This window comes from Paramormyrops kingsleyae, chromosome 12 (genome assembly GCF_048594095.1).
Source record: "Paramormyrops kingsleyae isolate MSU_618 chromosome 12, PKINGS_0.4, whole genome shotgun sequence".
Classification (NCBI taxonomy): Eukaryota; Metazoa; Chordata; class Actinopteri; order Osteoglossiformes; family Mormyridae; genus Paramormyrops; species Paramormyrops kingsleyae.
In genome coordinates, this window is record NC_132808.1 from 8,516,493 (window position 1) to 8,543,485 (window position 26,993).

At 48.8% G+C, this 26,993-nt stretch overlaps 1 protein-coding gene across 4 annotated transcripts in view; it reads left to right on the forward strand.

Moving 5' to 3' along the window:
• The window catches only part of exoc6b (exocyst complex component 6B), an 81,371-nt gene extending 55,325 nt beyond the window's left edge, over nucleotides 1-26,046 (forward strand). For 2 of the 4 annotated variants that reach the window (XM_023838134.2, XM_023838136.2), the window contains 5 exons: nucleotides 1,106-1,247; nucleotides 4,125-4,198; nucleotides 21,138-21,250; nucleotides 21,519-21,530; nucleotides 24,079-26,046. In XM_023838134.2, the coding sequence (XP_023693902.1) occupies nucleotides 1,106-1,247; nucleotides 4,125-4,198; nucleotides 21,138-21,250; nucleotides 21,519-21,530; nucleotides 24,079-24,205 (468 nt within the window). In that variant the 3' untranslated portion in view covers nucleotides 24,206-26,046. The remainder of the gene's footprint in view (nucleotides 1-1,105; nucleotides 1,248-4,124; nucleotides 4,199-21,137; nucleotides 21,251-21,518; nucleotides 21,531-24,078) is intronic. The other 2 variants (XM_023838135.2, XM_023838137.2) reach the window with 1 other exon arrangement.
• Nucleotides 26,047-26,993: the final 947 nt, after the last annotated feature.

The following is a 26,993-nucleotide window of genomic DNA, read 5'->3' on the forward strand; positions in this document are numbered from 1 at the left end:
AACTTAGCCTCAGAGAGGGCTAGCGGCGCCCCTGCAGGGCCTCAGGGCATTGACTTAGCCTCAGAGAGGGCTAGCGGCGCCCCTGCAGGGCCTCGGGGCATTGACTTAGCCTCAGAGAGGGCTAGCGGCGCCCCTGCAGGGCCTCGGGGCATTGACTTAGCCTCAGAGAGGGCTAGCGGCGCCCCTGCAGGGCCTCGGGGCATTAACTTAGCCTCAGAGAGGGCTAGCGGCGCCCCTGCAGGGCCTCAGGGCATTGACTTAGCCTCAGAGAGGGCTAGCGGCGCCCCTGCAGGGCCTCGGGGCATTGACTTAGCCTCAGAGAGGGCTAGCGGCGCCCCTGCCCTCCCTCTGGCTGGCCCCTCTGGTTCCTCCCCTGTGCACCTAGAAGTAAATGAAATAAGGGGGGGTTTTAAGAGTAGATTAACATACAGGTAGGTTGATGCCAGGACAGGTATAGAATAAATACCTAAGATGTGCAGATCGTTTTTTTTCCCTCTCGCTCTTCTGTTTGTATAAATGCAGTTGAAGCTTAACTTTTGGCCTGCTACTCACAAGAAGTAACTCTACTATGGGCATTTTTAATGCCAAATCTCACTTTACCATCTGGTACTGTTTCTTCCTCTGTTCAGTTTGCTTTTGACAGTTTTGAAACTTTCTCTGAAGGGAGAAATAGTCTGTTTGAGGCGCTCGTTGTCGCTCCCAAGTTGCCCAAAACCATGTCCTCCGTTGTGGTGTGATTGTGTGGAGGATTCCAACACTCGTGGGCCAGCTCCTTAAATGCTGCAGTCCTCCTGACTTGGATTGCTCTGCTGAAGGGATTTAAGTGATACTTAACACACTGAGAGAAACTAAAACCAGTCATTTTGGGATCTCTAGCATAGCATGAACAATTTTGCAACTAGCATGCCGGCTAAAATGGAAACTAGTTATTTTCATTCAACGACTGCTGCTTGGAAAAAAACGACGGGCATCCAAGTTCGCAGTCTGTTGGTTGTTTCCTGGGGGGTGCTGGGGGACGTCTGGTCGCGACGGCCCTGGGACGCGTCACGCGGCGCGTGAGGAGCGCAGGCTTGCAGCTGACGCACCCGCATGCCTGTCCTCGCAGGGGAAAGTGGCGCAGACGGCCTGCATGTCAGCCTGCAAGCACCTCTCCACCTCCATGCTGCAGCTGCTCCTGGAGGCCGACGTCCGGCAGGTGTCCATGGGGGCGCTCCACCAGTTCAACGTCGACGTGAAGGAGTGTGAACGTGAGTCTGCTGCCCTGCCGCCCGGCCCCCCTCCCCGTCACCTTCAGACTTTGCCGATCTCTCTAACACCCCCCACCCTGCCGCACATCATTGCTGTTAGCCCTGCATGTAAAATGCGGATTTGACCTAATTCTTTGCCACTTTTTGTGATATTGCTCAGCTTTTAGATGTTGGTAAGCTGCCGGCTACAGTTGAAGTGGGTTAGACTAAGTAACTACAAGGCCATACAGTGACATACAGTGACAAACAGTGACAAACAGTGCTCACTTTTGGGGCCCTTGCTTTATTCTGCAGTAACGTTGTAGATTTACTGGTTTCATAACAAAGGTCCATTGACAAGCATGTTTAATCTGTGCATATCTTCCACGCAGACATATCCTTTTTATTAAGTGTCATAATTTTTTGAGTCTCATTCAGTTCTGTTCTTGCTATTTTGCTATTAATTGCAATTGTAGTCACTGGCTCCCAAACACAAATGTTTGGTGTTTCATGTTATTGCAAAGGTTACTAATTAAAAAGCGCCCAATGGAACTGATTGTCTATGGACTTTTTAACTCGCAACGACTCTTTTAGAACTACAATTTTCAGTTTATTACGACTTGTAATTAATGTTTTACTTCAATACTTCTGGTTGTTAGCCCCTGGTGTGTGATACGAATTTTTCATAAACGATGGAAGTAGTGATTCTTGTTATAAAATCATTAAATTTGCAATATTTTTTACTGAATTAGGCAAGCATGCCAAGACTTTCTGTGAGCACAGTATACTCCATTTCAGGGTTCAGTGTCAGGGGCTTGCTTTATGTAAGATTATTGCATTATCCCCCTTGAGCCTTGCTGTCTGTCACCATTGCTGTGTTTGGGGTCTGGTGTAACGACCAAGCTGATAACTACTGGATCAAGTATCACAGTTCAGGCCGTTCAGAGAGAAGAAGGAAAAAGTTTTTCCAACTGTGCCAAAAGTCAAAAGTTTTATTTTTTGAGAATGCCCGTCAGGTCAGTAGGAAAAGCTGTGGTCAGACACGGGGCTTAGCGCCCCCCCGGAGCACGGCTGCGTGTCTGCATGGCCTCCCCCCCCCCCCTCCCCCCCGTTCCGCAGCAGCAGTGTTGGCGCATGTGGGAGGGAAGGGTTCAGAGGAATTAAGGCAGAGCAAAAATAACCCTAAGATGTGACCACTTGATTGCGCAGATGATGTGTCTGCGGCCGTATGTATCACTGGGCTAATCTGTCTGGGCTCTTGGAGGGGGGGGGACGCTGGCGGGGCGCTCACAATGGGGCTGCTTATAGCTGAAGCTGACTGGGAATTTAAACTGTTTATTATTATTGTTATTCATTATTATTATCATCATGTTCTGATCATTGGTTCATACTGTGGGCAGTTTTGTGGCAGGTGTCTCTCGATCAAGGCTGTCAACCTCATCTAATTAGCGAAAATGAACCATTTAAATATATATATATATATATATATATATATTACTACCCCTGATGTTCGTCTGTTCTGATTGCATCAAGAAAAAAATAGAAATGGCTCAACATATGAAATCTGGCCTGTTCCATGTCACAACCCCCCCGTGCAGTAATGCTTGCCGGGACCCCCTACTCTAGCTGTTGTGCCTCTGGGGTACCGTTATAGCATGACTCTGATATTTCTCATTGTTCATTATGTAATCTTTTTTTTTTTAACTTTAATATTTTATCAGCATTTAATACAATCAATCAGCCTTTAATGCAATTAAAGTTCAATGCTTTAATATTCTTCTGAAAAGCTGTTAATATTTGGGTTGGGGCAGTATGATGCAGTTCTCAGTTTGCACCACAGAGGGCACTGTGAATCAGCTTGTCCCTCCGTGCGGGCCGTGCTTTGCATGAGTGCCTGAGCCGTCTCTCCTTCCCTCGCTCGCCCGCTCGCTCCCTGCCCTCCCCCACCCGTCCCAGTCTTAAGGCTTCTGTTCAGTATGCAAGTTCCAAGCTCAAGTCCAGGGCTGGGAAAGGCAGTGGATGAGAGAGAGACCTGTCCCCTCAATGGCCAATGTGCCCAAAGGGAGCGAGGGGGGGGGGGGCGTGGGGTCACGGTGTCTTGCCGTTTTGATGTTTGTTTGCATGTTAGGTGGCGAAGTGCTATAGAGGTTAGGGGTTTTACAGAATGAATTCTGACACAGCCGTCACGTGAAGGGAGCTGCCATCTGCCCCGATCGGCGCAGAAATAATTGCTGTGTGAACGCTACGGGTGCATGGACACACAAAGGCCCCAAGTACAGAGAACAACCCCTGGAAAGAGTTTTGGGGTCAGAAATAAAGATGGCAGGCGTGTAATTCCTGTAAGCGGTGATAAAGGCTGCAGCGTCGCGAGGTGAAAGAGATTCTTCACAGCTCAGTTTGTTTTGTCTCAGTGTGTCAAACGTTTTCTCTTTTTTTTTTTTTTTTGATACTGAACTTCTTGTTTACGGTTCTTTCCAAGGGAAGCTCAAACGCCAGCCTTCTTAGCCTGCCCCCCCCCACCCCGAACCCCACGCCTCCCCTTCACCCCGTCCTGCCACTGGACCCGGACACAGCCCATGGGAATAAGCTCCAGGTTTGGGTCGTGGGTGTAAAGACACCCCCTGTCCCTAGCATCCTCCCCCCCCCCCCCTCCCCATCCCTCTTGTGTCAGATCAGGACTGGTGAGAATTAATGAGGTTTTGATGACAGGGAGGGTTTTTGGATAGTACACACAAAGCCGGTGGCAGACCTAGAGACATGACTCTTCGGTGGGGGCTGCCCTGACCCCCCCCACTCCCCCTCCCCCCGACCTCCCCTTGTCCCGGCTGTCATCCGTCTGCCAATCTCCCTGTCCATGGCAAATTCCCGGCTCTCTTTATCCGTCTCTCTTTCCCACAGGGTTTGCCAGGGCCGGCCCGGTGCCTGGCTTCCAGGGGGACACTCTGCTGCTGGCCTTCATCGACTTGAGACAAGTAGGTCTTTGTTTTTCTTCTTCTTTCTTTATTTCTCCCTTCCTCCTTTCTTCTGTTTTCTCCTGTTTACCCCTCGCCCCCCACCCTCCCCCCCCCCCCCCCCACTCCTAGTCCCCCAAAACTCTACCCCAACCCCAGTTTTGTAGAGAGGTTCCTTTGCTTGTCTCACTCTCTGAGTAAGCGTCTGCATCTGTCTGTGTGAGCCTTTTGGGCCGCGCTCGTCTCGGGTCGCCGTCGTGATGTCATCGTGCTTCACTGGCGCTCAGACGGCCGAGCTGGAATCTCACAGCGCTGGTACCGTGTTATATGCCTCCCAAGGATCCACCGCCGACCACCTTCACCCCGTTGATCCTGTTGACCGTTTGGTCTTGAGGCTTTCGTTGGTGCCCACTTTTGCTGTGGGTTGTTTCACAGCCTATCTGTCTGGACCATTGGCTCTGCTGCTGTGTGCCTCTTATCCAGCAGTGATTCCTTCCTCAGACTCCTCCGTGTCTGCTGGACACCTGCTGGATGTCACCCAGCTTGTCAATGGTGCTCATGTTCTCTTGACCAGTTACCTATCACCTTGTGTGTTCATACCAGTGAGTCCCCAAAAAAGAAATGGAAAGTAGGGCTGTTTTTTTTTTTTTTTTGGGGGGGGGGGGGGAGTGGGATGGGAAATAGAATGTCATCCATATCGACTGGCTTTAAAAAAAAAAAAAAAAAAGAAAGAGTAGCCAACCTGCATCGTTGTCAGTGGCTCTGAGCAGAAGACAGATAGCCTTGGATGGGCCGGCAGGCAGGATGAATGAGCTGACAGACAGTGACGGATGCCTCTTTCTTCCAGTAAAACAATTCCGTTTTGTCTGTGCTGCCACGATGATGCAGTGCCACTTGTTTTCCTCGCCGGTTTACTTCTGCCTTTGCTGAGGGGTTGTGTTTTTGTATTTTCGCTTTGTTTTCTTGGACCTACAAGACGCCGGGAGGAAGAAGGGGGGAGAAAGCATCATTCATACCGCGTTCCTCTTTATGGGCTGTTATCTGTAGCAGGCTTGCCGGGTCCTGTCCAATTTCGTTATGATTATTATTATCAAAGGCAATTGGGGGGGGGGGGCACGTATGCTGTCCCTTTGGTGCGGATCTTTCACGTGGCTGTTTTGGTGATCAGTGGAGTTAGAAGCATGGAGGTGACCCGAGTGTCCCTGTGCCATCGGCTCTGAATGGGCTCGATAAATCACCCTGAAGGGATTTGTGTCCTGGCGGCCCCCAGGTCCTGGGACGTCGCGGAGGACAGCATGCGCTGAGGGCAGCGGGGTCCGGAAGCGCGGGGGAGCTGGGCGGAGCTGTCTGAGTACACCCCCGCCTCGGTATGTGTCTGACAGCCCGGCGGAGATGACGGCTCGTGGGTTTGGGCTCTGCTGCAGACAAAGATGGATTTCCCAAGGGGGGGGGGGGTGGGCAGGCATGGAGGTGAGGAGGAAATAAATGGAGTGTAAAAAGTGTAAAAACAGTAAGGATTGAAATGAGGCAGAGGTCCGCTTGCGGTGTTGGTTAATCTGCTTGGCCGATGTCTGGGGGACAGCATGAGGATGCCGTTGAAAGCAGAACGTTATCACCAGATGTCCCTCAATCTTCAAATTAGTTATTTATACTTTGTGAGATCAGTGCTTGTGTATCGAGGTATGACCTCTTCTTGGTAAACCCTCCAACCACCTGCATCGAGTTGAATCACTGTGAAAGACAAACCTCACTCAAAGTAATTGTCTCCAGTACATTGTCTACATTTACTGTAACTATGGATTGTAGGTGATCTTCGGAGTGCTGCTGGTGGGACAGCGGCTGTAAGAATCACCCAGCTCTTATGTCTGTGCCCCTGTGTAGAGGACAGACTATGATCACTGATCTATATTTAGTTCCCCCCCCCCCCCCCCCTCCAGGGCCCGTGGTGGTGGGACCCTTGGCTGCCCCCGCATGCGGTAGGCCTCCTGGCCGTGCTGTGTCCGTGCCCCCCAATCGGAGCATGTGCTCTGGCCTCACTGTGCCTGAACTCTATCCTGGATCTTCATCCAGCCCAAATTCCTCCTGAGGTTTTCTCAATGGGGGGTGGGAAGTCATTAGACGTAGTTGATTGGCGGCAGGATGGTGGTATTAGAGGGCTGAAACCATGTTTGGGGACGCGGGGGGGCTGGTGGGTGGTCGGGTGTTTGCAGTGCCAACCTTTAAGGGGCTCTTGGGAGATTGTTGGAGGGTCTGCAAGGCTTACATCCAGTGTACTGTGGCGGGTGAGGAGCTTCTTTCAGGGAGGACGAGGAGGAGGAACCCAGAGGCACGAGTTGCAAATCTTATGGTGAGGAAATTGTTGCCCGTTCGTGAACTGGGTCCCTGCTGTAGATGTTCCACTTCAGTGGCCCTTAGAGGCTGCACATGCGTCTGTGGTCTGTTTGCAAGGCCGTCAAGCTCCAGGAAAGCTGGAAAAACTATATTCCTAGGTTCACACTGAGAGCCCCCCCCCACCTTACATTCAGCTCCATCCTCCCCTTGGACAACGTGGGGGACCATGCTAGGGATGAACATCTCCACCTTTTCAGAGCTGGGGGGTCAAAACGTCGGCATGCATTCCTGTGGCCTGTCCGCAGGCACTTTCCCAGAATTCCTGAGACGCCTTTAAAACGATTCAGTGGAAAGAAAACTATCTCGTTCCTACTTTTTAAAACATATATATCCATACATCTTCCATCCACTTGGCTCCTGGTTAGGTTCGTGGGGGGGGGCCTTGGGTTCTCCCTGGACCGGATGCCATATTTAGTCAGTTTTTCAGGTACTCCACGTCTTCTTTCTACACACTGAAATCCCAGTGCCTCTGACCTCTGACCCTTATTGACCCCAGGGTTAAATCGTGTGACCTTTCGCGCTGTTAGTGGATGCCAAGAGTAATGAGTGCTGTGAGAGTTGCGTTGGTAGAGCTTCTGCTGACGTCACTGGCTACCCTGTCAGATTGATGGGACCCTCTTTATCACTTGTTCCCCTTGAAACATCACTGGGATAAATCAATAGCAGTAGTGGGTGATCTGCTAGGTAGGCAGTGGTGGTTTGATGGTTAGGGAAGCGCACTTGCACTGGTTTGAATCCCCGACCAGCAAGGCACCACTGAGGTACCCTGAGCAAGGTACCGCCCCCAAGCACTGCTCCCCGGGCGCTGAATTAGCTGCCCCCTGCTATGTCACGAAAGTCACATATGGGTTAAATGCAGAGGACACATTTCGTTGTTGCGCACTGTGTGCTGTGGTGTGTCAGCAATGACCACTGATCACCAAATTCTAAAGAAAATTCTAATTCTATAGGAATGGGGCTGAGCGCATGAGGTGAAGAGGGGAGTGGAGGAGTGTGATGCTGCCTTTGAGGTTGTGTCCCTGGACAGACTGTCACTCCGGTTGTGTTGGAACGCCAACGTGAAGAGTGTCAAGGAGCTTGTTGTGTTCAGGGCCTGGTGAGGTCAAAGGTTTGATCAGGGTGTCTGGCGTGTTTTGGTTGGTTAGGGAGAGTTTCAAATGGTGCTGTTATTTTTGCTGGTGGCCCCAGGTGAAAGGATACGGCGTGTCAGCTGAAGGGGGGGGGCAAGAAGCATTTAATCTCCCCACCGCCCTGGAAGTAGCCCATCACTGGTCAGGCAATATTCCCCTTTCATTCCCACCTCAGGCTTGGAGCATTTCTAAGATGTCAGGCATTTTGCTAACAAGGAACTTGGGAGGTAAGAGGATCAGGGGGAGAGGAAAAATGTGCTTTCTCAACATTTGTTAACATTTATGTGCAGATATTATGACCCTGCTAATTTGAGTGCTGCTTGGGACAGAAATGCTATGTCATATAAAATCTGGGTTATTTCATTACGGTGGCATAACAAACTCCATCTCCTGAGGAGAAGCATAGCTGGACGCTGAAACTTAATCTAGGGTTCATTACTGGGGGGGGGGGGGGGAGATCAGACTTATTTGACAGCTAGTACTTCTAAACTAAAACGAGGCCTGGTCCTTCTATAGTTGCTTACCCTGCCTTGCATTAGGCTCTGCTTTCAGCTTTGAGGTAGGTTGCGTAAAGCTGGATCCTTGGAGAGATTCTCTCTCACTCCTGTTTGCATGGTGTAAGTGTAGCTGAGAGCAAATCCCCATCCACAGACTTTGTTGCCGGGGCCATACTTTGTTTATGCTGCTTGTCTCTCCTCCTGACACACTGTCCATTTGTCAGTGTGAACTGTATAAATTACAGCTTCTGTTTCTCCCTGAGGTTCACAGGTGTAACGTAACTTGTGGCTTTGATGGACAGATAGGTGGCGTTTCTATGCTGAGCGTCGCCAAGGAGCCGCATGAATGACAGCTACGTGCTTTGGACTTGGGCCCCTGGTGAAATTTTTTCCCCTCTTACATTTTTTAGCTATTGCCCCCAAATTATTGTTCCATCTCTCATTCATTCATTCATTCATTCATTAATTTCTTTCAGGCTAAATTTATATTAAAATTTTATATTGGCATACAAACCTGCAGCTGGAAGCTGTACTCGATGGATATTCTTTTCCTTTCATGTACAGATGGGTTGGTGATCATGCACACGTGTATCTGCCAGAATTATGGTTTGGCTGTTTCCGTCTTGCATTCATTTGCATCTTTCTATGTTATTTTGATGGAAAATGCAGCTTCTCCTTATGAACAGGAATAGTTTTTTTCTGTAGGATTTAAATAGCATTACAGCTCATCATAAAAAACTGAGATCTTTTTTTCTGGAATGCATGGGGTAAATACAGTGGAATTCAGTTGGGTTTTTCAATTCTTGCATAAGAATGAAACTGCATGAAAAGCGAGCTCCCAGGCCCGCCCAAATGGTATGTAACAGTACTGAACTTACCAGTATGCCATCTGTGCGGGAATCGGAACTGGTTTACTTTATGTTGTTTAGCTTGAGTATGTTCTTCCTTTTAAGAGATGAGAACATTTATAGAAAATGTGTGGAGGCCCGAGGCTGTCATTTCTGGGAGATTCCCAGTACTGTTCTGTACTAACGGTAAGAGGAAGGACGCTCTAGTGGTCGTTAATCAAGCACATGCTGGAAGTATCTTTCACGGGGTGTGACTTGTGTCACCCCCCCCTGCGGGGAAGGCTGTAGAAAGGTGACATACTTGAATCGATCCTGTTCGCTCATTGTTATGGGGTTATGCTTTGGTGGAGGCGGTCGGCAGGGGAATTGTCACTCTCCTGCTGACTGACCAATTCTGTCCTCTGACACGTGACTCCTGCCGTCTTGAGCGTTGACTGGCTGCCCTCTCAGGTACCTAAACAGATCCACGACATGGCAATTCTTAGCCCCAGTAAGGACCGGCCTGCTGTGTTTTAGCCTGAAAACCACATTTTGTTGGTGTAATTTTAACAAAGGAACAGATTTGTACAGTCCAGTCACACTGGTTTCTCAGTATTTAGTCCCTGAACTGCTGTCAGCTGTCTGGAGGAGCCCAGGTCTCCATGGCGATGGGAGCCTTCAGCGCTGCGTCAGTCCCTTGTTTGTGGTCTCGGGCCTGCGTGGCGGGGTGCTCAAAACTGCACCACCTGCCCTCACTGTGCACCGCACTGCCCTGAAGGCAAACCTACAGCCAACTCGCTCCTGATATCTCTGTCTGCGTCAGTGGTGTCATGAACCTCTCAGGGGAAGAGATGAGCCCTGGAATGACATCTAAACACTCCTGCCGTCATCCTTTGTGCTACCAGCAAGACTTTACACTCTGTCCTCCCTCCGACAGGGCATGGCCCTACAATGAAGATAATGAATTCTTCCCAATAGATAGGCTTCTTCCAAATTCCTCAGCACTTGGAAACACTACCACCTCAGTCTGCTAACTTTGTCTATCCAACTGGCTAGTTGGATAGACAAAAAAAAACGGGATAAAAATGTATAGAAATCCACAGAACAAGGGGATGTGAGAGCTGGAACGTGGGATGCTGCGTGTCTGTGGCTTCTAGATTCTTGGCTCTGACGGCAGCACTTACAATAGGGACTCATTACTCACCCTCTGTGCAACTTTTCCATCAGGACCACACCGCTGTGTTTTTCAGTATTGTCACTGGTTTTGTGTGTAGCCCTTCTGGCGCCTTGTCACCCCCCACCCCCCTACACTTACCTACTCGACTTGGGTCTGCACGTGGGGTAAAGATAGCCCTGAGCCATTTTGGGACTCTTGTTTAGTTTCCTGGGTTGACATTTGATTCCGCAAAACTGCCGTTGAGGATCGGTCCTGTTCGTTTGGTCTATTGTGGCACCTGTGGTCTACAAAAATTAGGGCATTTCATTATCTTGACTTCAAGTGTCCACCAGCACATTAGGAAAGCGATGGGCCAATTTGCCTTTGTGAGCTAGCTTGGTTGAGATTAAGTGGAAAACACTAGACTAAACCCGCAGATTCTTTCGATTCTCATGGGCTTTTCGCAGTTCTCCTGTTATACTTTTTGAGAAGGGTTTAGCGAGAAACATGGCTTTTGTGGTCCTCTGGAAGATGGGAATGGTTAAGAACTTTCTGTCTGCGATAGAATGCTAACCTGGTATTAGCACTAAAAGTGGGAACGGGTCTTTTCCTTAAAGACATCTTTGTTTAATTTTTATTGGATATCATGTACTCTATGCATTGTGAAATGAAAAAAATTGATCTTAGTTTTCTTCAGTAAACACTATATATAACAGAGTCTGGGTGTGGCAAGACTTTGGCCGGGGGCTGCCACCACTGAACAAGCCTTTGCGCCGCCTCTTTCATAGTAAGGTCTGCTTCCCGGGGCCGCAGAGCCAGAAACAGAGCATGCTGGCACTTGAGGATCAAAGGCCGTAGCATCTGAAAAACGAAAATCCTCATCGAGATCTCCATTGCTTGGGCCCTGCGTTGTTTCAAGATGCCTTTGAAAAATGGACATGTGTAATGAATTGCAGGGGTACCTCGTTCCACGCTCGGATGTGTTTAATTAACGGGCCGCCTCTACTGCTGCTTCATCAAAACATGGTCCTTCAAAGGCAAGCGAGCCCCGAAAACATGGCATTTCCAAGAAACTAAGGAACCCCCCCCCCACCTCCTTGACTTGTGCACCCCCCCCCCCCCTCCCTTAAAATTTTCCCTCTTCTTTCAAAGTAACTAAGAAAATCCAGCTGGGTGTCAAGCTTGAGTCAAAGACCGTAATGTGTCCCAGAACTAGCCATGGTCTCTGATGTTCTCCCTGGGTTCAGCTATGGCTCTGTCTCCATGGGTCTCTCATCTGTCATCCACCTGTCTTCAGACACACTACCCTTGATGGTCTTCATTACTGCTCAATGTTTGCAAGACCGATTGCCTTATTTTTGTCATTGCCTTGTTTGTTTTGGTGATTTGCCTTTATACCCCCTGTTCTTACCTAGAGGGTAAATTTGTACCCGGGCAGGAACATTTCGTGTCACTGAATGATCTTAGTCCTCCGATTAGCATCCGATGGAGTGACCAGTAAGCTCTCATTTTCAACACGGCTATGGTATCCTGTGAAGTTCTGCGAAATGTGGTCTGAAGGTGAATGCTGTCTGGAAAGAGAGACTTCGGGGCTGGGAAAAGGCCGAGCTGATTGGCAGGCTTTTCTTCCTGTGTGATCTTCAACTTAATCGTGCCTTCGCGAGTCCAGAATTCTCGTACCCAGCAGCTCTGCGGAGGTCCAGGGAGATGTCCTAAAAACCCAAATATTTAATGTGGGGAAAAGTTAAACGGTGGAAAAGGCGTAGATAGTGGGACATCTCCAAACCCCAGAGATCTCTAAGATGAGGTGTGGAGTATGGAAAGTTCATTTACCGTCTCCCTCCTTTTTTTTGGACATCGTGTCTCCCATTTTGAAGCAGTATTTTCATTTATTTTTTCTTTTTTAAGAGGCATCATGTTATTTTAGCTTTTGCAGCTTAATTGCAAAATGGAATTTTCTTCCTCCCTCATCCTTCAAAGAGTATCTCAGCTGTGAGCAGTACAATCCAGGCAGCCTTCTTACAGCCAAACTGTCCTGGCAGGGAACCGCGGGTCAGGAGGTAGCGGCGAGGAGGAGTATGCCGGGAGCCCCCACTCTGTGTGGATGGGGGGGGTGGCACTTTGTGGAATCCGGGCCACCAGCCTGCCGCGGGGGTGCGTGAACCCTGGAAAAGTACATCTCTTGTGGGTCCGCCAGTCAGTGCTGCTGAAATGTGACCTGCTCTGCTGACAGGCAGTCCTGCCCCCCACCAAACCCCCCTCCCCCCCCCCAACCCATGTCGGTCACTCTGGGGTGGCTTTACATTCAGTGAGGGGTCACTATATGGAGAGAGAGAGAGAGAGTGTGGCGTGAGCTTGCTGGGAACAGAGGAGTGAGGATGGGAGATGAATCTCCAGAGAGGTAAGGAGAGAAAGGAAATGAAGGATACAGAGAAGGGTACGAAGTGTGAGTAAGGGGGTCTGGTGGTTCAACCCCCCCCCACCCCCCTCCTGACTCGCTGCCAGATTTGTTGGCTCCAGCATTGAGTGTGAGGTGGTCTTTATCCCCTGCTGCTGCTGCATGAAAGGTTAAGCCCCCACTGGGCTACCTTGGCAGTTTGACTCCCTAAAATCTGAATGAATGAAACAAAAGGTGGACTTGGGGGGTGTCAGTCATTGCTTCCTGCTCCTGGGTCCCCTCATCATTACTAATGCCTTCTGCCTGCTGCAACCTGTTTAGAATGTCACACCTGACACCTGATGATATAGTGACCAGGGACTTTTTACAGCTGTTATTCCTTCAAGAATGAAAGTGAGAATATTTTTTTGTTTTGTTTTGTTTTCTGTTGTGCAATGGGGCTGGCTGCCCTTCTTATCTTCACAGGAAAATGACAATGAATGAATGAAAAGTACCAGAAAATCACCTCAGAAATCCCAAGGTCCACAATTTCAGAACAGCAAAACATATTACAAATGCGGTAATGAAATTACTCCATTTCTTTTGGGAAATAGTTCGTCTGACATGTTCTTTTTGTATTTTTTTTGTTTTGTGGTTTTGTTTTGCTTTATTTACTCTTGGTTACCCATTCCTTATATAGGATGCTGCCTTTCAGTAGCAGTTCTCTTGGCTACTTGATACAGAGTTTGGTGTAGAGCTGGTTTGTTCTGTTCAATAAAGTAGTTTGGACTGCTCGTCTGTGATCTTGTTTCCAGTGAAATTAGACCGTGGAGTCTGCTGCAGCACACCGTGGAGACCCTGGGCTGGAGGTCATACCCATTGCCTTCTTGAGCAAGGCATGGTTTAAATCAAGGGTCTGGTTTGCTAGTCGTGTGCAGTTCGCTTGTTTATCGTCAGCTGTTTGGCTTCAGGCAGGAACTGATAACATAAATGGGTAATAGTTTATTGGCAAAGAAGAAAATCGGTGGGGGTAAATCAGCCGTGCTTTGGCCCAAACATAACCCAGACAGAAATGGTTTGGGTCACAATAAGGAGAAAGTTTATGGCACTGGTATATTCCACTGGAGTGATGATTTGCTCTCAGGTCACGCTCATGATGAGGATTTAAAGCAAAGTACAGTGGGTTCCATGTCCGATTTTTCTTCTCCCCCCAGTTGTGGTATGTAGAACATGCGTTGCTGGTGGTTCTGCTGTTATGATCTCTCTGCCTTCCTGTAGATCAATGTGGTCGGCAGGTGCTGCCTCTTCTCAGGCAGTATAAATGACGTGGTTCTGCTCTGACCTGAAGCTGCCTCCAGCACACGCTGGCTGACCTTCCTGTGCTTAACAGCCAGAACCAGCCCAGGTGTAATCACTTTCTTCAGCATTTGATACTGCCTTCTGTCACAGAGAGAGAGAGAGACTTATTTAGGGGGGGAACAGGAAGGGGGGGGTAGGTGCAGCGGCGTGGCCTCGGTGCGACCTTGCTCGCGTTTCCTCGGAGCCATGGCGGATAAACCCAGCATGCTATCTCTGTCGTTCATTCTGTCTCTTGGCCTCCCAGTCTCTGGGGCTGGCCTGACCCCGCTACATTGTGTGGATTGGCACAACGGATGGCTGGGTGGGGGATGCATTTTACAGAGGGGTGAGGTGGTAATGGTGGGGGCCAGGGTTGATGTTGAAATGCTGACCTTCCAACAACCTTGGCGACTGTCCAGTTTGGGAGTCATACTGGAGGCAGAGTCACAGCCATGGCTCACTCGTGGTCTAGCAGTGAGCAAGAGTCTCTGGGGATCCAGGTCCCCTCGGGGGGGGGGGGTGGGTGGGGGGCGGCATGACCCTACCTTCAAGCAGAATTAGCTACGGATTCCCAGTGACAGTGGCGGCTGGGGTTTCGATTTCATTATAAATATGCATTTTTACATCATAGTTTTCACTCAGAACAGCATGAGATTTGTGTCACGAAGGTGTTGGGTTTAATTTGTGGGCTTTGTTGACCAGTAGAGTGCAGGGAGTGAAGATAAGCATAGAATTATCTTGTCACAGGCTCTTTTTTTTGTTTTGTTTTTTTTTTTGATGGTGAGTGTTTGTTCTCATGCCATGAGAACCATACTGAGTCACATGCCTGCCCACACCCTTCCATGGTATATCTGTGTTCATCTCCACGGAAACAATAACTGCTTCACTGACAGCTCTTCTTATCAGATATGAGAGAAGTGCATGGTGTTACACAGGGGGGAGAGTCATGCAGGTGTATTCACTTCAAAGGTAACACAGACCCCCCCCCACACACACACACACCCACCATGTTATCATAATGGCAAGTTTACTAATTAGCCTTCCAGGAAATCAAATGGTTTTCTTTTGTCCTTAGGGTGACAGTGCAAACAGCTGTTGCTTGTCAGGTTAGAAAATTCCCCATATTAAAAAAAGGGGGCGGGGACAGTTGGGACAGCTGAAACACTTATTTAATTACTTGGATGAATAATATATTTAGGATATAAAATTCATTTTACGTCAATTTCGTAAACATTTCACTCTCCTTGTTTGGCCTTGTTTACTCTGAACCCAAATCTCCCCTGACAAGTTGAACAGGATGCATATTTCATTATAAGCCAGCGTGGAGGTAGAGTGGGAAAGGTTATGAAGAAGAACACATGGAAACTCCAGGCTTCTCTGTTTATCTCCATCCATTCCAGTTGCATGAAACACATGATTTTGCCGACTTGCTTATTAGTGTTTAATTCTTGACTTCGAAGTTTCCCGTCATCCTTTTATATTATGTATTCAAAGCCATTTCCTGGCTAGCCTTCGTTTTACTTCGATTAAACTTTTGCCCGTTCAGTAACCAGTTCATGAGAATTTAGACTTTTATTAATGGTGCTGTGGAATTGTCTCCCTTGGGATTTTGTCCAGTTCCTTAACCTCTCTTCCTGAAGTGGCCTCTTTAGTTTGGAGTTCTTTGCCAGTGACAAGTGTTTTATAGGTGCATGTTGGCCGTTTATTGTATGGCTGTGCAAAGGACCTCCTTGGTACAAAGAGAACGTCATCATTTACGCCCTGCGCTCTTGGTACGCCACGTGCCTGTTTTTCACACATTAATCGTGAGCTGCAGAGAGAGCAGTTGACCCCGGCTTCACCCCTAGTCTGAAGCAAGCTTCTGGCTTGGCCTTGTGGCTCCCTGGGCTGTGGGTAGTGAAGCTTTCCTGTGGGTCCTTTTGTGGTTGTCTCGTGTTAGCATGGCTAGGCTAACCAAAGGCTAGGTGTTTGTGATTGGTTTTTCTGTTGATGTAAGATTGAGGTTGATGGAGCTGTAGTTGCAGGAGGCCTAGAGATGGCCGGTCTGCCCAGCCAGCCTGAAACCCTGTGTTCACCTCTGTTTGCCCGTCGTTCTAGTGCCCTTCTTTAGAAAACTGCCCAGACGGCCTTGGCCCAGTGCCCTGGCTAGGTGCCATGCTTCTCGGGGCTCCCCCGATACCTGCCTGCTTCGGGACTTTCTCTCTTCCTCTCCCTCTTCCCTCGCACCCCACCTCCTCACACATGCGTGCACGCACGCGCATCTCAACTCATTGTGACTCCTCTACTCCTCGCAGTTTGCCCCCCGCTCCCAGATTCCTTTGGCTGCGCTCAGCTGTTCTGACTTTTTGGCTGAACCTCCGGTGAACCCGGTCAAAAGGCGGTCAGTCCTCGGCTCGGGCGACCTCCTACGAGCCCCCTGGGTGTCAGGCGCTGCTGGAGATAAATAAACGGAACTGTGAGATGTGCAGATGGCAACGCTGCAATGTGAAGCCAGCTTGCCTACTCTGTTCTCCTTCCTTCACCCCTTGGTGATCTGCTCTGCGTAGCCTGACCCAGACATCAACACGCCACAGCATGGAATTTTGACGCACCTCTGCGTCCCACACGTAGACTGTACTGGATAGACTACCTCTCCCTCTTGTCTCTGGATTGAGTCCCTCTCCTCTGGTTTTTCGCTGCATGAACCTGGTTCAGCTGCGTTGGGAGTAGATGACTAAACCACACATCAAAGCTCGATGACGGTTCCACCTGTAGTGTGCTGTCCTTAAGTTCTCAGATGTACCAACCCACCACCAGCCCAAGTATGCAGTTTGAGCCAAACTCACACCATGTTGTGAAATGCTTTCCTTCTCTCGACTCTGATGACCCACTGCCGATGTGATCCAGCCCCCACGTGCCTTAACCGCTGCTCTGCTCTGCACCTCTTCCCTGACCTTCACTTTACGCTCCTTTATAGACAGGAAGTTTATTCTGAGGTCAGGTCTCCCCCAGGCTGACATAACTGACCAGAAGCCACAGGAAAAGGCTGTTTTCACTTGCCTTGCGATGCCGCAAATGGCACAAAAAGAAAAGCTGATAACAGAACAATGACCGGCTGGCTCAAGCTTGCAGCCACCATCTTCACCTACTGTTGAACCCAAGCATCCTTAAACTTGAATTCAGGGTGCAAATTATTTGAGATATTCTCTCATACTATACAAGAAGGTGTTTGTGCCCTGATACTCATTTGGCTCTACACAACATATATTTTTTTTATTTACTTTATTCTGTAGTCACTTATAGTCATTGTACTGGCGAATATATTGCACTCATTGTCTTATATAGGACAAATTTGTGCATGAGGGTGGTAATGAGTGAGCGGGTAGTGGGAGCCTTTGTTCTCATCTTCTGTTTCCTCTGGGTAACTTTCGTCCGTTGCTTTCAGTCCAGCGACTCTTTTGCCACTGATTTTGCCTCCTGGAACATACTAAATAGAGTTTAGCTGATAGAAGATGAAGATTTGTGTGTAACTCCTGTTTTCCTGGAGAAATTTTGGTTAATTTAGATAATGTGGGCTTGGTAATTAGGTTGCTTCTGCTCAGTGCCTCTCTACCAGTCACCTCCACTGAAATCTGGCCAGTATTCACATTTGACCTTTAATTATATAATCTCCTGCTGACGTGTTGGCTCTGGTTTATGTCTGAGATGACGGGTGGAACCTGTGTCTGATTTTAGGACAACACAATAGCGGCGTTGAAGTCCACTGTGTTTTCTTCTCTTTTCAAAAGGCTGATAATCTGTTTCTGGTTTTGGTTGTTGTGCCTATGGTAGGTTGAGGGCCTCCATTTTTGTCCTGCAGAACGAACACACATGGAAGTTAAGAGCTGCAGCCGTTTATGGTTTTACTCAACGCTGCACTGATGTAACTCTCCAAGTCGCAGCTACTTAAAGCTGAAAGGATACCTAGGCTCTACGTGTGGACGTTGCGCGCCTAAAATGCTGAGTGCTTCAGTCTGAACGAGTGATATCCCGGTGTCAGTGAGAGTAGGTGTGTTGCCGTTCGTGGCTGAATTCTCACCAATTGTTGCGGAAGCTCTAGTGACCTTGCAGGGGTTAGGTGCCTGTCTTGGTGGGTGTTTGCACGCACGCTAGTGGTTCTGGTCCCACTCTTTTGAGCCTGATAACCCTTGGATAACTTCTGACCTTCCTCATGCGTCTAGATCTGTAAAGAACCACCAGGGTAGGTAGTGATAGACATTATCCCAGCCCAGTAGCAGATAGGACTTATCGCCATTGTTCAACAGGATCCTGCTGCTGAGTGGTGATCCCGTTCCCTTCCTCCATTTCCTCCCGCACCTTGATTTCCCAGACCCTATAGATAGTGTGCTAAGTGTCAGGGTAATGTCGTTTCCATCTCCAGCGCACTCAGCAAAATGTTTTACACCATTATCTCTCCGGTCTCACAGATAGCATATCTGTCCGCCATGGTGGCCCAGAGTTTTGTGGGTTTTGCCCGTTCCTCAAGGGGACCCCAAATGGTTTCAGCATTTCCAGGGTGACGGCTTTCAGAAACAGAACAAATGTGGGGTGTGGAGGTGGAGGTGCCTAGTCAGCTTTTGTTAATCTGCAAAATTCATCAGCTTCTGCTCCTTTTAGTGGCATTTTTTAGTGTAATATCTTTTCCTCCCCTGGTGCCTAGTAGGCATCTATATGTAAATATATCGAAATATAGAAAATATAAAGTGTCTTGCATATAATCTTTCTAATTCATTTTTGCCAAGAAAGTTAGCCACTGTCTACAATCTCCCTTAAGTCCAGCTAGAGTCAGTGGTTTGACTCACTAAAGTGTGTTGACCTACTGATCACCTTGAAGGTGTCTGAATTCATTTACGGGATCTGGGAAGCGCATCCACCTGTTCCTCTGTGTTTTGCACACGTCTGATTCATGTCTATGCCAGCAGCCGTCAACCAAAGCCCTACACCAGCTTACATCTGTGGAGCACATTCACCTACTTTCCTGCACAGCAGACCTGGACCATCTGGCATCTAGCAGACTGGACGTTCATCCAGACTCTGGAAACGAGCCCGTCTAGGGAAGAGCGCAGGTCCGTCGTAAGCTCACGTGGCAGTGATCTCTGCAGAATATCGCGTGGGGCTTAGCTGCAGGTGCCGCGGAGGTCACCTAACACGTGTGTACATCATCCCAGCTCGTCATGTGTGTGAGCGACCTTGCCGAGAGCTTCTCTAGTGCGTTTATTGATGAGTCTACTTAAGAAGAATAGTGGGAACATTCTGTTGTGTTTTGATTGCTTAGACGATTAAAAAATTATTTAAAACCAGAAGCCTTGTGTTGTTTCGGAAAATTTTGTTACCAACGTCTCGCCTTGGAGTGATGTCATCACCCAAACTATTATACTGCAGTAATCCAGCTAGCACAATGACCCACCCCACAAGGGCAGAGATGGCTTATCACTCTCTGCCAGGAAGACTGTAGTGAATGCCTGCCTATTGACACACCTGTTGGCAGAAACTCACAAGTCTCCGGGACATGGTAGCCCTTCTTTTCGAGTTCCAGGTCACACTCATTTGTTTGCGGCTTTTTTTTTTTTAAATTAAGTTTCTCTGCTCGGCTTAAAGGAGATTTCCTAGCAGTTATCATCATTGTTATCGGCGTCTCCGCAGTAGTTCACATAAAAAGCGATGCCAGAGGCGACCTGCCAGGGAATGTAGAAAACAATGCAGCATCTCAGGGGCCATGCAGAGGTGAGCGCTGGAAAGGAACGCCGTAGTCATCCGAGATCACGCTGCTGCTGAGTTCAGGGCCAGGGCTGGGGAGCGTGGGGGGGGGGAGTGGGGGCATGACGGGAAGGGGTCCTCCAGAGACTTGGAGTGAGAGAGGGAGAGGAGGGAACTGGCCAGCTACTGAAAGTGGGAGAACAACAGGCAGAAGGTCTGGTTACTCGTGACAGCTCCAGGCTCCGTGCTTTGGTCGCGCACCACTTTCCCTCTGCGAGGGTCCTCAGCTGTTTTCCGCATTGCTGACGGGACCCGCGACTAGGGAATCCACTTTCCCTGCAAATAGCATGAATTGACACTGGGCAAAATAGGTGACGATGGCTTGATGCAGGGTTGCCTCCTGTGAGCGTGGCCTATAGGGACACCTGTTGAACTACAATTCAGCGACCCCTGTATTGTAGGCTAGCACCCCTGCACCTGTGCTTCTGGCTGGGATAAACAATGCTGTATAAAAGGGGCGCAGATGGAAAGGTCCGCAGCCCTACGTCCCTCCCTGGCTCTTTCTCTCCACGGGCTGTAACTCCCCAAGCATTCCCAACAAATAAACTCGACAGTCTGAAAAATCATTAGCTGCACTAAACTACGCACCAGTCACAGAAAAAAAAGAGCACTATCTACAAGAGGTTTCCCCCTTCCCTTTTTCTGGAAGAATAACAGGAAGTAATAATGCCCTGCCCACCCCCTCCCCCTTGCCCCCCCCCCCCCCTCCCCATCTATGCTGCTGTGTTTGTTCAGTATGAGGACCCGATAACAGCAGGGTCAGCGCGAGGTGAGGCGGCGAGAGCGAGACGCAGTGAAAGTTCAGCCGGAGGTGAAGGCGGGGCTGCGGGGGGGGTGAAGCGGGGGTCAGGGCACGGGCGGTGCAGGCCTGCTGGCTCCAGCGCTGCTCGCCGCAGGTTCCCAGCCATGCCTGCTTACCTGCGCCCCGCACAGCATCCCTGTATGTGACACTTCCCCCAGGAGGCCTGCTATTGTAGCTCTGCCCCCCCGTACCGCCCCCACTGCTTTTGCTCTGATACCCCTGCACTTGTCCCTGATGACTCCGACGTGTCTGTTGCTGGTTCTCACCCCCCATCATGCCCCTTCGGTGCGATACTCATTTCCTTGGTAAATCTGTGCACCTGCAGAGCCTGCTGTCTGATTTTTCCCAGGGTGCACGGCAGCTCCGGTAAAGCCTGATGGAGATGGACTGGGGCACAGCAGCCCAGTGCCGTGCCTGTAACAGCCTTACCGGAGTATCAGATGCCCCTGCTCTCCCTGGGCACATTGCATCTTCAGACTAGCAGGATCCTTCCACGATATATAACTAATATCCTTTATTGGGTCTTGCGGCTTCTTGTGACTGTGAATCAGACGAGGGTTTTGGCACGAACCGAATCCATCCTGAATTCTGACCATGTGCGCTTGTCACTTATGAACTGGTGCCAGATTCTCATCGCCCTCCTCTCTCTCGTTCTCTCCTATCGCAGCTGCTAGACCTCTTCACCCAGTGGGACTGGTCCACCTACCTGGCTGACTACGGCCGGCCCACCTGCAAGTACCTGCGGGTGAACCCACACACTGCTCTGGCGCTGTTGGAGAAGTAAGTGTGCAGTGGCCCTTGCGGTTCCCCCATTACCCGTCTGCGGGGGAGTAAGTCACAGACAGCCGAGCTGCTTCAGTACCCCACAAACATACTCATACACTTCCTTTAATTCCTGCACTCTGCACACATGCATAACTTTTTCCCACACTTCATTCAGAATGTGTGTGCGGGGGGGCATTTACCAGCAAACGCACTGCATTTTTGCATAAATTCACATTAAGTGACTGCTGTTCTTTCTCTCTGCTGAACTCTGTGTTGTCTGAAGGGTTTCCCGAGCGTGAGTATCTGCCTGGGCTCTGAGCACAGACTTGGCTTTCCTTGTCATCCAAATCTTCAGTTTCTTTTATCTCCTGCTTTTATTGTAGCTGTGTGGTGGTTAGGCGCCGTAGGCCTCTTTCTGTGGGGGTCCCTCTCTTCGATGCATGCGTGTGCGTCTGTACATGCATGTGCATGTTGAGCTGGAGTGCAGAGTCTGTGACCTAGTCTAGTGCTTGAATGTTTAAACAGGTTCTGTGTGTGTTGGTGCTTTTTGCTGTTTTATCGCTGATACAGATGAACCTCTCTCTGGAGATAAGAGATTTTCTCTGCTCAAGAGCAGCAGAGGATACGCTGCTTTAACTCGACTTAACCTGAGATTCCCGAATCTCAAAATCATGGAAAAACTATGCAAATCCTGCATTGTTTGGCCCATGTAAAACATAAATCTTTCTACACCATTGCAGTATGAGTGATATATATATCTGTTGACTGATAATGAACAAAAAAACGATCTGGATAATGCTCTTAATACTTAGTTTTAGATGTTTCTGACGGCTCTTAAACTTAGAAGATAAAATGAGGAATGGGGTTATTGTTGAATGTTCTGTTTTTGACCTTTGTGCTGCACAATGTGTTTTGAGGGCCCCTGTCTTCCAAATGAGCACATGGTGCTTGTGCTTCACTACCTTGGGGGGCTGCCTTCCCATGCCTGGCTGGCTGCCTGACACTCACTTCCTGTAGGGCTGTCACGCAGACTGGCGTAGCCTATCACGCCGTCCTGGTCTCTCTATGCAACATGCCAAAAAAAAGCACGCAGTCCCAGGACGATGGTTATCGGCATGGAGATAAGAGCAGAGCTGATAAGGAGACCATATCTTTGCTTGTGTAGCAAGAGGAGCTCGCTAATGACGACCATGGCTGCAGAGACTATGGTAGTGAAGTTGATAACAAGAGGAAGTTCTTGGGTCGGCTGTTTGATGCAGGACAGTCGACTGGCTTTTTTGTGTCACTCCAAACGGTTTGTCCATCTCATATTAAAATGCTTTATTTTATCGCCAACAAAGCACCAGTGTTCCGCTAGGACTCTATGTTTTGCTACCTGCTGCTGAAACGAATACGGTTGAGAGTAATCTGAGATGGAACCACTAGGTTACGCTATAGACATGAGTCGCATCGCACCCCCAGCCCGACCGGGCCCAACTCCTCCGATCCGCCCGGCACTGAGGGGTTAGGAGCACAGCTGAGCAGAACCGCAGCTGGACTCGCAGCTCCTATGGTGTGATCCGGCCCTCTCTGCTCCTGTGGCGCCAGTTCCCGGCCCCCTGCTCCTCCTCTCCGGCCTGTTATTACCGGGCCTTTATCCCGGCGCAGTCCGCTGTGACAGACTTGGCGCTTGTCTGCGACCCATGTGACTCCCTCCCCCCCCGCTATGGTGAGAGCATTTCGGCTCCCACATTTCGGTCATGGGAGAGAGACGGAAGGGCTTTGGAGTGTTGGGGGGGGGGGCTGGGGGGGGGTAGTTGTCCACAAACTGGCAAAAAGCCGCAACAGACCTCCCCAGAGCTGGAAACACCCATTAACTTACTGTCACCAAAGTCCCCCAGTCACTCTGGTGTCTGCTCATCTGTGTTTGGTTCCAGATTGGACCACTATCAATACTTACAGGTTAACTCATCCAGGACTAATGGGACTGAGCTTAATTCTGTCTAGAGGGCATTCAGCTTCAGCCTAATTTCCATCCATCATCCTTAGTGGAAGGACCCAACTAATTGGTTTGCTAATATATGTGCCGAAAGACCTCATTCTTTCATAAAATGATTTGGAACATTTTGTACTTTTTTGGTAAAACAGTTTTGTCTGATTTTGGTCGCTTGATTTATTATGATATCAAGGAGCAGACATGGGCACGTAATTGTCCGTGCAGAAATATTTGTGGGACTTGCTTGCCTGTAGCAACCAGAGAGGGTGGGTGAAAAGATCCAGAACTAGCTTGTAAAGGAATTTACAAATGGGATTGGTTAGATGATCGCTGTAGGTTGTGGTCTTAGCCAACCGTATGTCAGGTGTATTGGTGTCTAAGGCAGTGGGCGCCAACCATTTTTACTGCAAGAGATGCTTTTGGAAAGACAGTAATCTGGGGAGCTAGATTTTGCTGTCCAGGGTGGGGTGGGGAGGTAGGTGACTGTTGCAATGACCTGTCTTGAAGATTGGCCTGTCAATTTGCAATGGACTGGTTGGCGACTGTTACTCTAAGGTGTTATGTAGATACAATGCACCAAAGCATAGATCCCCAGTCCTGGTTGGATACTACATGTCCTGTAGCAGTCACAACACTTGCCTTTATCACCATTGGTGGCCCCGTTGTCATCTGTGGACCTTGGATATACCCTCCTGCATCAGAGCTTCTGTTCATTGCATGACATTATGGCTTGAAATGTGAGATTTTTGAAGCGTGGCCTTGTTAGGGTATCGGTTTATAATCTTTTTCCATATGAATCAATTGGTGTTGGCCGCGGTTTTCCTCAGTGCGTTGAAGTAACACCAGGTCTTCCTCCACCCCACTGCAGGATGAAGGACACGAGTCGGAAAAACAACGTCTTCGCACAGTTTCGCAAGAACGAACGTGACAAGCAGAAGCTCATCGACACTGTGATCAAGCAACTGCGCAACTTGATCTCTGCTCAGCAGTCCTGAGACTTGCACTGTATTTGGCATCGCATCTCCATGCTCCGCATAGTCACACCCCCTCCATTTTGTTTACCAGTTGCCTGTCAGGCTGTGCCAGTGAAGCTAAGGATGCTCACTAAACTGAACCTTTTATATTTGAGGGTGGTGCACTTGTAGCCTAGTCCAAGCCCTCGTAGGCCACAAGGGGGACAGTGCTGGATCTATATTCATGTAATTTGTGCTTTGATACTCAGACTCCCCCTTTCTCTCATTATCCAGCTGCACCCTATTGCACAGAGGAGGCTTCCTTTCTTAAATGTTCCGCGTTTGGCCTTTTGAATGGCTTGCATGGTCTGGTTGTGTTTCTCAAATCCAGCAGTCGCACTCCTTGTCTAACCGATAAAGAAAGCAGCCAGAAACACTAAGTGTTCTCAAGGGTGGCAAATATTGGGTTCTCCGTCATTTGATAAATTCACTGCTTAATGGGATTACTCTGTTTTTTAACCCTATTTTAATACCTGATGTACTATGTTTTTTTTTTTTTTATTCCTTTTGCACAACCAAGGGTGACCTGAGTAACTGGAACACAGGTTAGATTTTACTCGTCTCATTTCCACAAGATACCTGTAAAATGTTGGATCTGACATCTTTTCTGTAGCTCCTCTGATGAAAGTACGCCTGGTAATGTGTCTCCCTCTCCTTCTGACCATCTTTTGGAACTTCTGGGTCTCTTTGCAGAGAGAGTGATTCCGTACAGGTACCATGATGCTGTGAAGTACTCCTACTGTTTGTCTGCAGACTGCTATACCTGGAGCTTATCATCGTTGTCATGGGTCTGCGACTGGACTCTTCAGTTTCTGTCTGGCTTGACTCCCGATTAAGAGTTGAGTTGGGGGTTTATTGGCCAACAGGCTCCTCCATAACATGTAGACTGTACTCTCGTGTTCTGTATAGAGATAGAGGACCTGTAGTGTACCTGAATTTCTAGCTACCTTGTTAGAGCCCTGGGCAAAATTATACTTTGGTCCCACTTCTGCCATGTTCTTGTCTGCCAATAGAGGCCTTGTCAGAGATACCTGTGGCTCAACACTGCTGTTTAGTCTTCCACGCTGACTGGCATCAGCATTAATGTCTTGGAAACAGTGTTCATCGATTGGATTTTTCCCCTGTCTAGTCATATTGGCTTGGGGTGGAGTTGTTTGGGGTTTTACCCCCTCTTATACATGCAAAATGTACAAGAAGAGGTGCTGTTTTATTTTGTGGGGTTCTCAGTGCCATTAGCATTCTGCTATAAAGGGATCATTATTGGTGAAGGAATAATTTAAAGCTGCTTTGCCAACAAAAATGGGAAAACACTCTGTGCAGTTTTACTGGGATATTTCTAGACATTGGGAGAATTGGTTGTCATGTTGTTTTATTTTTCCCTCCATTTTTTTTTTTAGACTTGCACAGTTGTGCGGTGTTGTGTGTGAGAGAGAATCTATGTGAACGGAGCGTGTGTTTGAGCCTGCCTATGCCTTGGGCTTTTTGTTTAGTGGTGTGGACATCCATCAGTAGATCTCACCTTGGATCAATGACCACACCAGTCTAGACACTGGGTCTGCAAGAACTGTCGGCTTCTGGCCAGAGGATGACCCTGGAGATCATTCCACGTTGTTCACAAGAGACCGGGTGAGCACCAGAACCCTAAAGTGCATGCTGTCAGGGTTGACTTGGAACCAGAATCAGAGTGAATGAGTTATTGGTGTCTTCACTGATTCTCACTGTACAGTTTGTATTTGATAAAACCACTAATGTTGCCAAGGGTGATGTAGTACTAATAAAGCTAATGCAAATATGAACAAATAAAGGAACAAATGAGAATTGTCCATTTTTGTGTCTCCTATAATATCTGCGATAGGGGTGCATTGACTTTTGTTCAACCTCACATTCTGGTGGTATTGCTTATCTCCATATCCAATGGTTGTGGGATATTGGAGAGATTAGTGCTGAAATAATACTGAGGAAGAGTGTAACATACACAGGTGTGGAATGGAGAGATGTGTGAATCTCACTGCTTACAGCCTGTGTCTGTTGACCCTCACATACTATAGATTTTTGTGTGACCGTTAAAGGGTCATTAAGACTGATCTGTTTTGCTGCCATTGGGGAGGCAGGGCCCAGCCATACAGGATGAAGCTCAGTCCTGACAGTGTACTAATCCTCGTATATCACCACCCCCCCCCCCAACGCATAAAGATCTGCACTTTCACTTCAGGGTGATCTTTCCCAGCGTCTGCCTGGGTCAAATTCGGCTTCTGCTCAAACATGCGAGGAGTAGCGTTCAGAGGAGCCAAGCAGCTTCATAAAGCAAACGGAGAGGTAGCAGCTTAGCTAGCAAAACAGGGGGAGATGCTGACCTTTGCTCTCTCAGCTGCTGAGTAACCCAGCTACCGTGCGAACTCTGCACACGCGGGGGGAGTGACGGTGCAGACTGCGGTTAGCATGGTGTTGCACAGAGCTACTGTTACCAGGTAGGCTTGTAATCAGTAGGGATGTTATGACAGGGGTGGGAAAAACAATCCTCGTCGAGGATTACAGGCACAAATCCAGTTCACCCGGGGATAAGGAACACCATTCTGCCAGCCAAGTGGTGACGGACGCTTTCTCCCCTCTGCTCCTAACCTGGAAGTGGATTTGAAAAGGCTGCTGAGTGCCTCTGATGATATCTGCTGTGTGACTATCGTATTGTGCAGTCTGTCTGAATTTCTATGAACAGTGCTCTACGTCTGCATTTTTTAGAAGGCTATTTAATGCTTAAATACACAGTGCCAGT